General features: G+C 37.3%; 3 protein-coding genes across 3 annotated transcripts in view; all 3 read right to left on the bottom strand.

Annotated features, from left to right (window-relative positions):
* Positions 1 to 430: 430 nt before the first annotated feature.
* On the bottom strand, positions 431 to 8,276 carry LOC112518651 (putative tRNA pseudouridine synthase). The gene is made up of 6 exons (XM_025126425.1): positions 7,933 to 8,276; positions 7,756 to 7,788; positions 3,981 to 4,093; positions 3,749 to 3,897; positions 2,603 to 2,747; positions 431 to 1,042 (listed from the first exon to the last, which is right to left on the bottom strand). Exons 1-6 carry the CDS (start codon positions 8,216 to 8,218, stop codon positions 494 to 496), a joined length of 1,275 nt encoding a protein of 424 aa, XP_024982193.1. The 5' UTR covers positions 8,219 to 8,276; the 3' UTR covers positions 431 to 493.
* On the bottom strand, positions 5,116 to 5,980 carry LOC112518652 (uncharacterized protein At3g17950-like). The gene has a single exon (XM_025126426.1). It carries the CDS (start codon positions 5,845 to 5,847, stop codon positions 5,251 to 5,253), a length of 597 nt encoding a protein of 198 aa, XP_024982194.1. The 5' UTR covers positions 5,848 to 5,980; the 3' UTR covers positions 5,116 to 5,250.
* Positions 8,277 to 9,253: 977 nt separating the features above from the next.
* Positions 9,254 to 16,230, bottom strand: part of LOC112518472 (putative tRNA pseudouridine synthase) — a 10,104-nt gene continuing 3,127 nt past the window's right edge. Inside the window, exons 2-7 of the mRNA XM_025126175.1 lie at positions 15,737 to 15,849; positions 15,499 to 15,647; positions 13,990 to 14,134; positions 12,586 to 13,020; positions 11,151 to 11,577; positions 9,254 to 9,558 (exon numbers count right to left, since the gene is read on the bottom strand). Coding sequence (XP_024981943.1) covers positions 11,161 to 11,577; positions 12,586 to 13,020; positions 13,990 to 14,134; positions 15,499 to 15,647; positions 15,737 to 15,849 — 1,259 coding nt within the window. The 3' untranslated portion in view covers positions 9,254 to 9,558; positions 11,151 to 11,160. The remainder of the gene's footprint in view (positions 9,559 to 11,150; positions 11,578 to 12,585; positions 13,021 to 13,989; positions 14,135 to 15,498; positions 15,648 to 15,736; positions 15,850 to 16,230) is intronic.

The following is a 16,230-nucleotide window of genomic DNA, read 5'->3' as shown; positions in this document are numbered from 1 at the left end:
CGGGAATTACCAGTCAAAGCGGGCAATCCCTGCCCCATTGGGGTCAGGTATCCGTCCCCACGGGTAAATTTTCCATTTGTACTAATAAGTCATGTTAATCACTTCAAACAAAACAAACATACATGGACAATGTGACTAGTATAAACACAAAGCTGCAAGTGTGCAACTAAACATATGATTCTCTGTGTGAAACCCTCAAAAAGACATCGTTTTTTTTTTTTTACTTCTCCGTGAACACCATAAGGTTACTTTTCGCCATTGCGGTTGCGTATTTATAGCAACCTTGTGTCAGGGTCAGTTATGTGGCTCATTTCCGTCATGGGTCCAATTTCCATTATCACGACCCCATATAACGGAGAATGTTGTCACACCCACTTTGGGACTGTGACGGCTTACAAGCCAAACTCACAATACCGGGTAACATCATACATGTACAAACATCGCAGCGAAAGACTCAAAACATAAAACTTGTACTGAAAAAGTTTAGCATGCTCTAGAAACTGTAAACACAACATGCATGTATATTCTGAAAACACTGAAAATATCGAGCAAACTCATACATATATGAACAGAGGTTACTGACTTGATGCAGCATGAATGACTCTCCACAAATGGAGATCTCAACATAGCGCGCTCCAAACAACTGCTCCATCTTTCCACACGAACATTGGAAGATTCTTCGAAAATGGGAACCGCTTAACCTGTCTTTCTCATCAGGTTCGTGTAGCCATTTAGCAAGGATTGGTAGATCCTTCAAACTATTCCCATTTGCATCAGATTCATCAACCAGTTCCGTATCAGAATCAATGTGTCTTAATGACATTTGTTCGTCATCGAACATTTCACCTGTCCCAAGAGCTTCTTCTCCATCACCATATCCCAATGATTCTTCCCCATCACTGTCATCAGCCATGGCATCGGGTGGCTCAGTTGACAATTTCGCTCTTCTATTGGCAATACGCCCACTTTCAGGAGATCGTTTTGCTGAATACTTCTTCCTATACTTGGATCGGATTGTATAGTTATGGAAAGGATGTTGTCCCTGTAATAGTTCATTAAATAAGTCAAACTGGTCAAACTGTAGCTCTCGCTTAGGCATGAAAGACCACTATACTTGTCATCAATTCATCACCACAAGGTTTATCCTCTAATCAACTCTTTAAGGATCAAATAAGCCATTCAACCTTGTATGCAAACATTAAAAGGCAAACACTATGCCTTCACACCAGAACACTGTGAAGGTACTAAAAACACCGAACCTTCAAGGCAAAGTGAAGGTTGTGTGTTATTTTTTGGTCTCATGGGTTTCACAAAAAACAGACTGGTCTCACATGATTACAAGTCCAGGAAAGAATTTTTTCAGAAATTTCCTAGTGAAGCTGTCAAGGAAAACTAACAGAGGAGGTCCCATTCCTCGCGTTTACTGAGTTCTTGTTGTTGCTCTGGATTTCTTGGTGTGCCCTCTTTCCCATACACAACGACGGTTCCAAGCAAGATGACTGATAAATCCAGTAATCTTATACAAGTGTTAACCAGGAAGCTGCCAGCTTCCCCGTCCCATTGGGACTCCTGATGCCTTGTTCAATCAATGCCGTCTTGTCTATCTTGACTTGTCCCCAGACTTTTTAATGTACCGCCCGCAGTCAATCATAGACTATTACCAACTGTGTTCTCTCAGGGTGCATTTGGTGTATGGAATGGACTGGAGGGGAGCCACGGGACATGCAGGATTGAGGTAGGCGGGTGAAAGAATTGTGGAAGGATGGAAGGTTTTAATTTGACATGGATAGCTTAGTAATTTACCATCCTTGTCCCATCTCCCTGATTAACAAACAGCAGTCGTCCCAGATTTTTTCTTGAGCGGGTGCACCTTTAAGGTGGATCAAGGGTCCATAAAGTAGTGGTTTTGATCACCTGGGGGAAGTCTATGTGACCTGACCTTTAAAATAAATATATGTTGCCTTGAAAACAAGATAAATACAGCGACTTTTAAGATGAATTTGCAATGAAAAGGAAAATAAATCATTAAGAAAAGTAATAAAAGCAAAATGGGAGAAAATAAACAAAAGTTGTCATGGTCTAGTAGTAGTTATGTCTATAAATGTACTTGATATATTTACTATTAATATTTTTAGAAATTTAAAAGATGAAAAATTAAATATTTGTTAAATGTAAGAATTGAATCTGCAACCTATTGTATCTCATGATTTAATCTATCTAAACCATCTCACCATATTTGATATCCGTTATAAATTTGGTTTCAAAATATTTGAGAGCACCCTTCAAAATTAATCGGTTGCACCTTTCAAATGCCTACAATTTTTCTCTTAGAATAATTGAGTGACTGGGGGCACGTGAGCCAGCTCGGCCCTTAGTAGGTCCTCCCCTGCAAAAATGAATTTTTGTCCCACTCTGTCCTGTCCTGTCTCATTCTAATGCCGCGTCGAACATGGGACAAGTTTTTGTTTTGTCATATCCTTTGTACCAAACACACGCTCAAGTTTGACACTTCACATAACCCCACAAGGATAGTTTGAATTTACTAATTGCATAGCAAATAAACAGTACAATAACAACAGTTAAAGAAAAATTAAAAGCATACCTCAAAAGAATTAAGTATATCATTGAAGTCTGATAAGTGATGTTCAATTTCAGATGCACTGAAGTTACTGGTAATCCCAATGACTTCAACAGGAAGGAGGTAAGAATATTTCCGGATATTACATTCCCTTCTAGCATCAAAACTCCTGAGACCGAAAAGATTAATCAGGTGAGATTGGGGAGGGATGAGACTCATGAGATGGACCGTGGAACAAAAAACAAATGGTCAGAGATAGCAGAATATATAGCCCACATCTGGACAAGAACTACTTTGCTGAAAAGGCACTTAGGGCCCGTTTGTTAGAAGCTTGACGTGACTCACAGCTTATTCGGTCTGCTATACATGATTGTTTGGTAGTGGCGTAATGATATAGAAAGTGGCTTATTTAGTAAGCTTTAAGCAGAAAGCCAAGTTTTTTTCCGAACTTACCTCTGAGTTAAAAAATACGCTCCTCTCATCTATGAAAAAACCCTTCCAAACAAAAACCTTCCCAATCTATATACACAGATTAATCCACACAAACAACTTTATTCATACAGGACTTGATGGAAAACCAACCAAACTGCCCCTTTGTCTGGTGAGAGAAGCATTCAGTTAGTTATTCTATGAAAACGTTGGTCTAAGAGACTGCAATATATGATTAGAAACAAGGGCAAGGTGCATGAAAATGGAATATATTCGTTCTGATCGGAATTCTTTTTAAAACCTTCATTTTGGTAACTCATATGTGATATCTCCTACATTTAGACCAAAGTACGTTACTGAAAATAGGAATTTTGGACCAAAGTACATTGCATTTTCATGCATTCTCATGTGTAAACTAGGTACCTAAACGTTTGATATGTCACATTCAAGGTACCAAAATGAAGATTCTGGAAGTACGTTACACAAAATAGGAATCAGACCAAAGTATGTTGCATTTTCATGCAATTTGCCCTAGAAACAGTGAATAAGATTTTTAAAGTTCAGATATCTCTCTCTAGTTGAATGCTGGCAACTCTTAAAATACATTCATTTCTTTTTTAATTTTGAGCATATTTAATAGATGAATATTGTCCAACCGTTGCTTCTATTTCAAGATCTATAGAGGAGTCCCATGTTTAGCGATGAGAGGATGATGAACATGTAGGATGACATAAATCTCACCTCTGTGAAGGTAGAATGCTAAAAACTCTGATATTTTTAGGAAGATGTGCATTAACAAGATTTGCAAGTACTATTCCATTGGGGTCACAAGTCCAGGCGAATTCAGGGATTTCCATTTTAAGTGATATCATTGTCGATAAAGAATGAACCTGGAATGACAGAAGAATTAGTTAGTGCAAAACAAGACAAGAAAAACAAAATAAATAAGTGGTATGACTTAACTTAAACTTACTCCTTTATCAGTTCGACTACTTCTAGCCCATGCTATCTTTTGCAAATCCCCAAAGTTACTATCACGAATTCCACCTGCTTTGTAAATGGCGGTTTCCAGCTCTTTCTCTATAGCTAATAAAACAAATGATTATAAAGGAAGTCAGAAAAAATAAGGGGAAATTCTTAGGAATAGTGTCCTCTCTTTATTTCCGTCTCAGGAAATAGTTTTTTTCCTTTTCTTTTTAGTTTGAGTGAACACCCGGTAGCCAWTCGATCAGGACTAGGAGCTGCACCAAGACGGATTAGTTTGCCTTCGGGTTCTTAAAGAACCCATACGTGTTTCTGCGGGTCTTACTGAAACTGGTTTATCTGGAAATAATGCTTTAGCAAAAGGATTTCTCGGACACATACTCCATACTCCTCAGGGTAGAAGTAATGTTTGCATTAATTTTACCTTGGTTCCTTAGGTTTGATTTGGTAATGCTTTAGCAAAAACACATATGTGCTTAGCTACGGCAATAAAAAATATACAATCTTGTCAGCAAAAGTTACTTGTATGTACTAACGTCAAACCTAGCTTAAGAGTAACTGAACAATGGGTCATTTACCAATACAAAGTGGGTAAGCGCTGACCAGGAAAGAGTGCGATCTGGGTCAACACTAATCACTGACCAAGTAAGAGTCCCTCCCCTTGCTTACGAGGTCAGCATCATGAAATGGTAAGAGGGCCTTGGTAAATGGCATCATCTCTATCCGGGTAAGCGCTAACCTGGAAGGAGTGTGATCTTGGTTGACACTAATGACTAAGAGTGAGATCCGGATCAACACTAATCACTGACCAAGTAACAGTCTCTCCCCTTGCTTATGAGATAAGCATCATGAACCGGTAAGATGGGCTTGGTAAACAGCATCATCCCCAACCGTTTAAGCTCCTCTTACCTCATAAGCAGGTAGTAAACAACCCCTAAGTTTATCACATATTCTCAACTTTAGACACTAGAATCTACTTCTCTAAGCAGACAATTCATCAAATTTTGATAGGTATCAACAATATGAACTAAAGATTCGTACTTTCCAGAAACCTAAGATCTAGTAGATGCTTGGTAGTAATAATTCATACTTCCCAATTTCAAACTTGCGTTCTTGGTCAAGGTGGTATTGAATCAGTCATTGTATTGATCAAATTAGATGGCAACAAAATCACAGGCTTTTACATACAGTTTATGAAAATGGTATCCCAAGATCCCACCTTTAACCAACAAAACAGCTAAAGATTTTAGTTAAATTGCCTATCTTACACCACCGCCGCCGCCGCAGATTGCCGCCAGCAAAACATGAAACCTACAAAGAGAACAAACAGGAGTCCCTTCATCATCATCATCAGGGGAATGGGGTGGTGGTAAGACCCTCCCATCAGCAAATAACATCCTCCCGTTATTCCTATGATGATCACCCAAGTTCACATCCATCAAAGCATCACCATCAAACAGTGCCTCCACTCCAAACCTCCGCTCAACCTCCAGAAACTCCCCAAGAGAAGAAGGCTTTGAAGCCTCACCACTGCACAACCACCACCAATTCCTCCTTCTAACCCTCTTCCTCCGCCGTTCCGCCACCAAATCCGTCGTCTGATCTTTCTTCCTCCTCCGTGGTACAAAATTTCTATTATTAGGAGTCGATCGACGCGTTATAGTGGGAGTCCCGTCTCGACGCTGCGAAGGGGTCCTGAATGTAAAGGTGGTCACACCCATCAGAGTTCCCAAGCTGGTGCTACGGTCATGGAAAAACGAGCCAGTTGACTCGGTATCGAAATCAGAAGATGAAAGTGAAGAAATCGTTGGTGATGAGGCCGGCGGAAGGAACTCGGTTGCGGGATGTAACATCATCTTCCTCCTTGAGTAACTCACGAACCCAGATCAGATTTCTCAGTGGCTCTTGCCCTTTATTTGCATACATCGGTCTTTGGGAAAGTATATATACACACATATATACACACAGACACATATATATTGTTAGAATTTGCAAGGATTTTCCATATAACCACCAAAATTATGCTTCTAATCACTGTTTCTTTCTCTGGACATGAAAGTCTAAAATCCGGAGCTACCCAAAACATTTTTTAAATGTCACAGATTGTACAAAACAGACAAAGATAACTATAAATTTGAATAAAAATATTTGCTTTTGTGTGAATTTAATCAAATTAGGAGGGTACGCGCTCAATGTAGCTAGATAAATTTCGAGTTTAATGTTTAGTTTTTATTCTTTGTCTCTATCGATATAATACAATTTTACGTGGTTTTAAGAAAGCGATAATGATTTTATTTTTTAATAAAATATAAATTTGAAAAAGAAATCGATAATAATATCAAATTAACTATTTAATAGTTCTCGTTTTTTTTGAAACTTTTTTAATTCAATTTTTTATTATAATTTAATAATAAATTAATTTATTTTTAGTTTATTTTTTTATCAAGATAATAATTAAACATTCTGTTAAAACTCAATGATTATCTTAATTATATTTTGATTTTCTATGTTTAAAATAGATATTTATTCTGTATTTGATTATGTTTATTATCAGTTAATTACACGAATTTCAAAATGAAACTTTAATAAGTTATACTTATGCAAAATTACTTGTAACCTTAAATTTTAAGTAATATACATCAATAAACAATAACTCATGCATAAAAAATTGATTTTAAGAATCTTTTTGTTAAATGATTTATAATATAATATAGATAAACTATTAAAGATTATTAATTTGAAATTAACCCAAGAAATCAAATGAACAGATGTATCTTAATCTTTTCAATTTTAATTATTAAAAATATAATATAATATTGTTTTTAATTTGTTTTTCCCCTAAATACAAATGACATTTAAAAAGTATTTAAAATGTCTAGAAGATGAAGAAACAATAATTAAATGAAAACCTTTTCATTAATAAGTAAGATGACTTAAATATTTTTAACAATAATATTCATTTAATTATTGTTTATTCTTCTAGGCATATTTGTAATAAAGTGGGATTGTTTGGTCAGTTTTTTATTAAGTTTTGTGTAGATAATTGATAAAGTTTTCTATATGAATTAATTTGTTTGTATAAATTAATCTGTTTTTATAAATTAAAAAATTTATATTTAGGAGAACTTCTCATATATGGAAGGAGCATGCTTTTTAATAAGAATGGACAGATTTAGAAAAAAAAAAACTTGTCTTTTTGCATAAATCTACCCACTAAAAGTTGTGAGTCCTATTAAGCCACTACCAAATAGTCATATATAGTTAACCAAATAAGTTGCAAGTCTTGTTAAACTCATTAAGCCGCTAACCAACATGCCCTAGATTATGTTTTTTCGTCCTTGTGGTTTGAAGATAATTGCTATTTTCATCCCTATACTTTGAAAATTACAATTTGCATCCCTGTACTTTGAAATTTACAATTTTCATCCCTATAATTTACGACAGATTGTTATTTTTATCCTTATGATTTATAATTTATTATCGTTTTTGTCCTTGTGGTTTACAATTGATTGCTATTTTCATCCCTCATATAAATAAGGATGAAAATAGTAATGAATTACAAACCATGAGGATGAAAACCACAATTTAGAAAACCAGCGAAACAAAAGTCCTAATTTTTAACAAATCATAAAAACTAGAAACGTAATTTACTCGTTCTAATATGAACAAAGTATCAGGCATTTGATAGCAACGTAGTCAAAGACTGGGGTGAAAAAGTGTAAATTTATCAAGACAGAAGAAAAGCAAGCAGGAAGAGAATTTACTGGATATGGAGTCATCTTTCTGCATCTGCAATCCTGCAATCAAAATCCGTAGCAGATTTGAGTTACGAAACAGAGATGCACGCTATCACGAACACACATGATTGAAAAAACGACCAATTTTAAGAAACGGTAATCAGAAAATCGAAATCGAGACCACCGGAATGAAAGGAAGCTAACCTCTGTAATCGGTGCCGACGTAGCCGATACGCATGACGACCTTCTTCTTCCGGAAAGGCTCCCATTTATTAGAAGAAGTGTTTCTGTCGACGGAATGATTCGATGGTGGAGGAGCTAGGGTATCGAGAGTGGTGGTTAAAGGAGAAGATGCAGAGGAGGAGGAGGAGGAGAAACAGAGGATTTTGATGGATGTGGTTTTATGATTAGGGACTGAGAATAAAATTTTAGAGGAGCTACGGCCATGAATAAGAGGGGAGAATGCAAATCGGAGGGAAGAGGTCGCCATTGGAGATGATTGAGGTTTGAGAGTGGCTGAACAGGTATCTGGACTGTTGCTATTGTAATGACCCGACCCGATCCACTTATGTGTGTGTACACTTGTGGCCCCTTCATTTTATAAAATGACATATTTGGTCCGTACGGATTGGCAATTGTAACCTAACTACCATTCTACCCAAAATCTTCACTTTCTAGTTTCTAACAATTAAGCGCTCGTTTGATTTGCAGGATTTGGATATTGGAATGGGACCCCATTTCAAACTCGTGTGTTTTTTTAAATTCCATATTAAAATTTAGGAATTTCAATGGAGTTCCACAAACATTGGATTTAGAAATCAACTGATGGTTAGGATCGTCCCTAGTTAGGGTGGATCGAGCATACACAGGAGGTCTCAAGAAATTAGGGCCCAAATTTTAATTAGTATGTAGTGGTAGGAATATTGGAAAAACGGTTTTATACGAGTTATTAGTATTTCTTGAGTTAAATGTTATTTCTAATGATAAAAACAACATACTGAAGTTTCTTTTCATATTTATCGAGAGTCTTGTTTTACATCTTGTCTAAAGCCTATAAAAATAATAATCAAGAACGGACCAAATGGGGTATTCTATGAAATTTTACAGGGTTTGTTTGTAATAATGTTAAAAAGCAAACGTAAAGTTTTATCAGTTGAACTACTTCTAATACCATATTGAATGAAAGTTGAAATAAAACTACTGTTATAGACGATCATTTTTCTTTTGGTTGGACACCCGCCCTTTTGCCCAAAAAAATTCAAACGATGCAAGTATACAAATGTGACAACGCGAAAAACTTGCATGCACCGGGTTCCGTCAAGGAAACAACGTAATCAGTTGAACCGGTCAAACGGAAGCAAACCAGTTAGGTTGATCCTCTCGTACGTGGCTAAACAATTTGGAAAATTATCGAACCAAAGTATGTGGTTTGGAGTGTTAGATTGTCCCTTAGCGGAACCGTTTATATTAATATTATACATAGAGATGCACAAGAAGCCAGAGACGGATCAAAAAAAATTATAGTGACGACACAAAATCATTATCTTAATTTAAATTTAAATAAAAATTAATTACAGTTACAATATAAAGCACAAAAAAATAATTAATTAAGTCGGCAAAGACTTGAACCTGAGACTTTCTCCTCCTCCGAACCACATTCTTAACAATGCCCAGTTTCCACCTGCCTAACTCCGCGAGTTCCATCCAGTCCAGTTCTATCCACGTACTAAAAACCGGGCTGTTGTTCATCAATAGCATTCGGGCAAGACTGATATCCTACGACTACACTGAGAATCATTAGGCACGATCTTCTTCTCGAGCTGAACATGTCTGAAAAGAAAGTGAAAAAGCCATCATAAGTATCCTTATATAGAGTTGATTTCTCGAAGAAAATAAGTCAGCTAGTAAGTTACTAAGCTACTCCAACTAGCGTTTAGATAAGCTGATAAGTGCCAAAAAGCTCCTAAAACACTACTTCAACTGACATTTCAATAAGCTAGCTTATGTCCATCCAAACGACAACTCAAAAAATAAGCTAGCTTATGTTTGCCAAACAATGCCTAAATTCAGCCATCAAACTATGCTTGATGGTAAAAATATAGAATGTCGATAACCATCGTGTGCTATCATATAAACAGAAGTAGAACATTGCTGCTCTGATTCGGTAGACAATCAAAAAGAATGAAGAGCAGTGAAATTTGAAGTGGCCACAACAACAAAATTGGCTTTATAGGACATTGTAACACCTTTATATAGGACATTCAATTGTTTAAAACTATAAATATAAGTTGTAAAGCGATATAAGTTGTAAAGCGACCTCTTAGGACATTTAGATATATTTGACGTCTTATAAAAGCTGATTTTCTTGTAGTGGGCATTGCGAGTTAGAACTTAAATGTTGCACAAGCACACATTTGGCAACCGCAAATGGTACTTTCTATCAGGCGCTTTAAGAATTCATAATCCTGGGTAGGCTTGTTCGGTCCATTGAACTTACGGATAGCCAATTTACCATAAAGTTATTGTACATTTCCTTTACTTCGACTTTGGAAAGAGGTTGTTCTCAAGACCCAATTTGTGAACTTGAGTTATAAAGAGTAGCCTCTTTTGGTAATTGTGGGTATCCGGTCCAGCTTACATGCAGAGACTGATCCTCGGGCGACCACGAATGAATGGAGTCATCACAGGTGGCCCTCCATGGCCACAAGGGCTTTGGCAACGCCTGAATTTCAACATGGAGAAGATAAGATTTCCACTATATCCCCTGAGCCTTAACCCGTGCGTGACAACCCAAGTGTTTATAAAGAGTATAGCCAAAAACCAAACCAAACTAAGAGGCCCGGTAAATCCTGCTCGAGAGTGGGGTCTTGGGAGGTGAGATGCATGCAGACGTGACCTCTACCCCAAAGAGTAGAACAGTTGTTTCCGCGAAAACATCCAACAAGAGCCAAGAACCAATAACAAAGCAACAGGAAGATTCATATAGCTACCTACAAGAAGAACTATATGTTGACATTTGGTTGGATGTTGCAATACAATTCGGTATGATTATCCAACTAGAGCAAAAAAATTCAAACCAAACTTTCCCCGTAAATTAGAGGCGGACCTAGAAATTGTTTCAAGTGCAATGTGCAAACCAACTCTATGTTTGCACCAAACAAAATAATACAATGGCATCTTTCACGACACTAACATTTTTTACACTATGACAGATGAACGAATCGGTGGCCCGTGTCACCTTATGCACCGTTGTGGGTCCGCCCCCACAGTAAATCCCACTCGAGAGTAGGGTCTGGGAGTGTGATGTACATAGACATGACCTCTACCCCAAAAAAATAGAGGCATTGTTTCCGTGAAGACATCCAACTAGAGATAGAAACCAAAAATAAAAACAACACGAAGATTTGAGTTTTGTGACATACCTTAGCAAGATCAATATGATGCAGCCTTATCTGTATCCTTTTTCTTCCATTCAATCCAAGCATTCCTCACTTCATCCAACTGAGAATCCGGAATCCTAGTGCTTGCATCTAATACCTCAACCCACTCCTTCCATGGAGATTTCAAAGGATCCAAGAATTCTAAAAACTGAGGCAACATGATTGATTTGTAGAAATTTTCGACATTAGATAATATATCTTCAGATTCAACCATGGTTAGAATCTCAGGCCGAGTAGTATGGTTAGGTTGGCTTTCCAAGGCATATCGGTTCCACTGTAGAAATAATAACTCCGGCGGAGCAGTCGGTAGGACAAAACGCGTGAGTTTGGAAAAAGATAGCGGATAAATTACATCCCTCGGAAGTAATCCTCGCTTCACTGCCACAGCTGCTCCGACCATTTTGAGGACCTGATCAAGTACATTTTAAGTGTATGTGTGAGTGGAAGAAATCAACATCGCCATAGAAGTGAAGTGACATGCTATGATACAAACCAAACGAACCCAGTATATCCCACCTGAGGTGGGTCCGGTAGGAAGGGTAAGGGGTGACTTACTTTTTTTTCCATGAAGGGGCTCTTTATTTAGTTTTCCATCAAAAGTCTTGTATGGATAAAATTATTTGTTTGGATAATTTGTTGTATAGTGAGAAGGTTTTTGTTTATGAAGGTTTTTTGATAAATGGAAGGAGCATGTTTTATCTAATTGGGTGGGACAGGTTTGAAAAAAACTTTGCTTTCTGCATCAAGCTCCCCGCCAAAAGCTTACTGAACAAGCCATTTTCTATATCATTAAGCCACCACCAAAAAATCATGTATGGGTTAAGCTGGCTGACTGAATAAGCTGTGAATTCCATTAAGCTCATTAAGCTGCTAACAAACAGACCCCAAGTCCTGTATGGGTTAAGCTGTCTGTCTCGATAAAAATGTATCGTTGTTTCTTCATTCTCATGAATCAACAGTTTGAATGACATAAATGACCGTTTTACCCCTCAGTATGAATTAAACATTCTTTATAAATTCTTGTTTATTTTTTAAGTTGAATAATAGTTTTGAGTGACGAAAATAATTGAACATCGAAACAAAATGCCATAAATTCTAAGGGTGGGATGTATGCAAACCTGACCTCTATCCCAAAGAGTAGAGCGGTTGTGTTCGTGAAGACATGTGTACCAAAACGAGAGACATATGATAAAGATATGACATGCTACGATACAGGAGTCTTACACATATGTTGAAACATGTGTGTAAATATAATTGTATAAATGATATACAAACTTGCCGTCATAAGTCACGCCTAAAAAAAATGCCGTGGCCTCGGCGTGGCTCCTGAGGCTTGAGGTTCAGCCTCACCGTCAAGCCACGCTCACGCCATTTAGAACCTTGAGCTAGATTCAAACAAAAGTTTAGACAGACTTACTTGATCCAGCATGAACGACTCCCCACAAATGTAGACTGTAACATAACTTGCTCCAGACAAATGTTTCGTTTGTCCACATACACACTGGAAAATTTTTCTGAAATGGAAATCGAATACCCGGTCTTTCTCATCAGGTCGATGTAGCCATTTAGCAAAGACGGGTGGATCACTTAAACCATTCCCATTTGCAACAGATTCTTCAACCAGTTCATCAGAATCAGCATATCTTGATGATATGTGTTCTCCATCAACATGTTCTATGACCGTTTCATCTGTCTGAAGAGGTTCTTCTCCATCAAATTCACCATATCCTGATTCTGATTCTCCATTAAACATAGATTCGGGTGACTCACTCAACAATTTACCTCTTCTATTTGCACGATGCTTTTTCCTATGCTTGGGTTTGACGGTATAGTTATGGAAAGGATGTGTTCCCTGCAGTAACATACTTTAGAGTCAAGCTGAATAAACTGATCAAATTATAGCTTTCCCATACTTCATATCACAATTAGAGTTGTTCATGGGCGATATGGCCCACCTGGCCCAGGCGGGCTTGGACAATCATTCTCGGAAAAATGGGTGGGCTCGGCAGATAAGCAATTCAATAAGGTTCACAACAAGGTTTTTTTCTCTAATTAACTCTATGCACACAGATAAGCTATTCAACCTTCTAAACAAACATTAACTTTCTGTTCTCGAATTTGAGAAATAAAAGAGAAGGAAAGGAAAAAAAAGTATTTGATTTCTTGAAAGGAAAAGAAAGAAAATAATTTTTCATGTTCTTGAACATGAGAAAAAGGAAATTAAAGATGTCATTTTTACAAATATACCCTTTTGTTTCATCGATGGATTGTAACTGATGGGTAATTTTGTAATTTTACTGATCTTTTTAAGGGGTATCTTTTCTTTCTTCCCTTTCTTCCCGCATTTGGTGGAAATTTATCATCTATTTTCCTTCTGATTCCTATCCTTTCCCTCCAAAAAGAAAATTCAAGAACCGGGTTCTTTGTCCCCCCCCCCTCCCTCCCTCCCTCCTTCCTTTCCTTCGTAACAGAGGTTTCGAGAACACAGCGTAAAGGTTGTTTAGTACGTGACTGGACGGGCAAGTGTGAGGTAGGCGGGTGAAAGAATTGTGGAAGGATTTAAGGTTTGACATGGGTGGTTTAGTAATTTACCAAGTTTGTCTCGTCTCCCTGATTTTTGTTCCACCAATTTTGGTGGGACAGAAAAAATGCATTTTTGTCCTGCTCAATCTTGTGCCGTCCCGGTCTAATTGTCGCACCAAACGTGGGCAACAAGTTTTTGTTATGTCCTATCCTATACCCTCCCGCGTACCAAGAACACCTTAAGCCACAAGGATAATGCCAAATAATCAATTGAACAAACAAATAAACGTAAAAATACCTCAAAAAGACGAAGTATATTATTGAACTCTGACAAATGATGTCTAACTTTAGCTTTGCTGAAGTTGCTAGTGATCCCAATGGCTTCTAAAGGAAGAAGGTAACAATATTTCCGCATGTTACATTCCTTTTCAACATTAAAACGCCTGAAAACAAACCAGAAAGATTTAGGTGACGTACGGGGAGAACAAGATTTATAAGAGGGATTTCGAAGCAAAACCAAAATGATCGGAAAGTGCAATATAGGCAACAGATTCGATGAAACTACTCAACTGAAAACAAACTTAGGGGCCATTTACCAAACTGTTACCGGGTGTGGCTTGCCTTAGTGGGTGGGCATGGCAAGGACCAAGAATTTTACCCGGTAAGAGGCCTAACAAGGACCGATAATCTTACTTTGTAAGTGAGAGACAAGATTCTTACCGGGTAAAAGACGCTTACCAACAATCCATTTTGATGGCCAAGAGCGTTACGTGATAAGGTAAGTGAGGGTGGTAACTCTTGCCGGTAAGCACTTATTTGGTAAGAGTTTGGTAAACAGCTACTTAGTATGATAACAGAAGCATTCAGTTAGATGGTTATTCCATTAAGTTTTTCATTAAGAGTCTACTATAGATGAAATTAGAAACGATGAATATGCTTTTTCAACTTCCAATACTTTTCAACTCTTCCAGAGGAATGCATGAGGTTCACAAAAGAAGATATTTCTATTTCATGTTTGGTTTATGAAAAAAAGGGCAAAATGCAACGAAGTTTCCCTTAGTTCCTATTTAATGTAACAAAGAAATTTTTTTCCTCAAACAATGTAACCAAATTTCAAATTTTCCTATTACATGTAATAAAAGTTTCAAATTCTCCTGAATTTTACCCATTTTGACTGGTATCATGCTAATCTTGTAACATCAGATGACATGGATGTCAAGTTTATCGGCTACTTCGCCATAAATATTTGGTAAACAGATATTCATGCCATCAAATGTTACAAGATTAGCATGTTACTGGTGAGAAGGGTACAAAAATAGGAAAATTTGAAACTCTGTTACATCAATTGAGAAGAAAAAAATTCTTCATTACGCTAAATAGGAATTAAACCAAACTTTGTTGCATTTTGATGCAATTTGCCTATTTATAAAAAATATTTAAAGATCAGGATTCTCGGACCGTTCTCTATTTCTATCTATAGCAATAGTTTTCCCCCTATTTGTTCTGACTGAAATGATGAATAGAGAACAAGGACCAAGTCAGGTGATCACATTTGAGCAAAAGGTTGATTACCGACAACTCCGACTAACCCACAAGGAACCCGCCCCCTAGGAACCACATGTGAAGAGGCATTAGAGCTGACTCGGCTAAGGCTAGCGGAGGGGTTCAAGCCCGTCTTTTGTAAGATTCGAACTTGAACCTGTTGCGTATTTGAGCAAAGGCCCCACCCCGCCCCTTTGCCAATTGAGCTACACGCCCGAGGGCATGTCAAATGATCATAACGAACAAGCAAGAGCACATTTCTTACTTTTGTGAAGGTAGAATGCTGAAAACTCTAATATTTTTTGGAAGATGTGTATTGACGATATCTGCAAGTGTTACCCCTTTTGGGTCATCAATCCAGGCATTTTCGGGTATTTCCATTTTTAAGGATACGATGGTTGATAAAGAATGAACCTGGAATAAACCAAAAAAAGTCGGTACCAAAAAACACGAAGGCCAGAAAGAAAATAAATAGGTGGTATAATTTCATTTGGAAAACTTACTTCTTCATGGATTAGGCTACTTGTGGCCCAACCCATTTTATGTGCATCCCCGAAGTTGCTCTCATGAATTCCGCCTGCTTTGTAAATGGCTATTTCGAGATCTTTCTTTGTAGCTAGAGAACACAACTTGCAATGTTTTGTAAATTGCAATAGTTTGATCACACAAGAAGAAAAACATGTTATTTAGGAGAATAACCTTTTGACATATTCTTTTTAAATGCATGAAGGAGAAGACTTTCTTCTATTAGGCTTTGAGGTTTATAAATTTGTTAGAAAGTCATGCATTTAAAAAAATCTGTCAGAATGTTATTCTCCTAAAATAACCTGAAGAAAAACAAAAGGAAGAGAGGGGCGGGATATGCTTCAAAAATGGGCCATTTAGGTGTATAAACTTGAGGGTGTGTTTGGTACGCTATACAAAACAGATAAGGGAGAGCTTTTATGTGGAACAAAGAGGAACATAGTAGAACAAAGTGAAACACGAGCGTTCCACC

This window comes from Cynara cardunculus (genome assembly GCF_001531365.2).
Source record: "Cynara cardunculus var. scolymus isolate 2C chromosome LG 9, CcrdV1, whole genome shotgun sequence".
Lineage (NCBI taxonomy): Eukaryota > Viridiplantae > Streptophyta > Magnoliopsida > Asterales > Asteraceae > Cynara > Cynara cardunculus.
The sequence above is the reverse complement of the archived record's forward strand: the minus strand, read 5'-3'. Positions and strand labels throughout refer to the sequence as shown.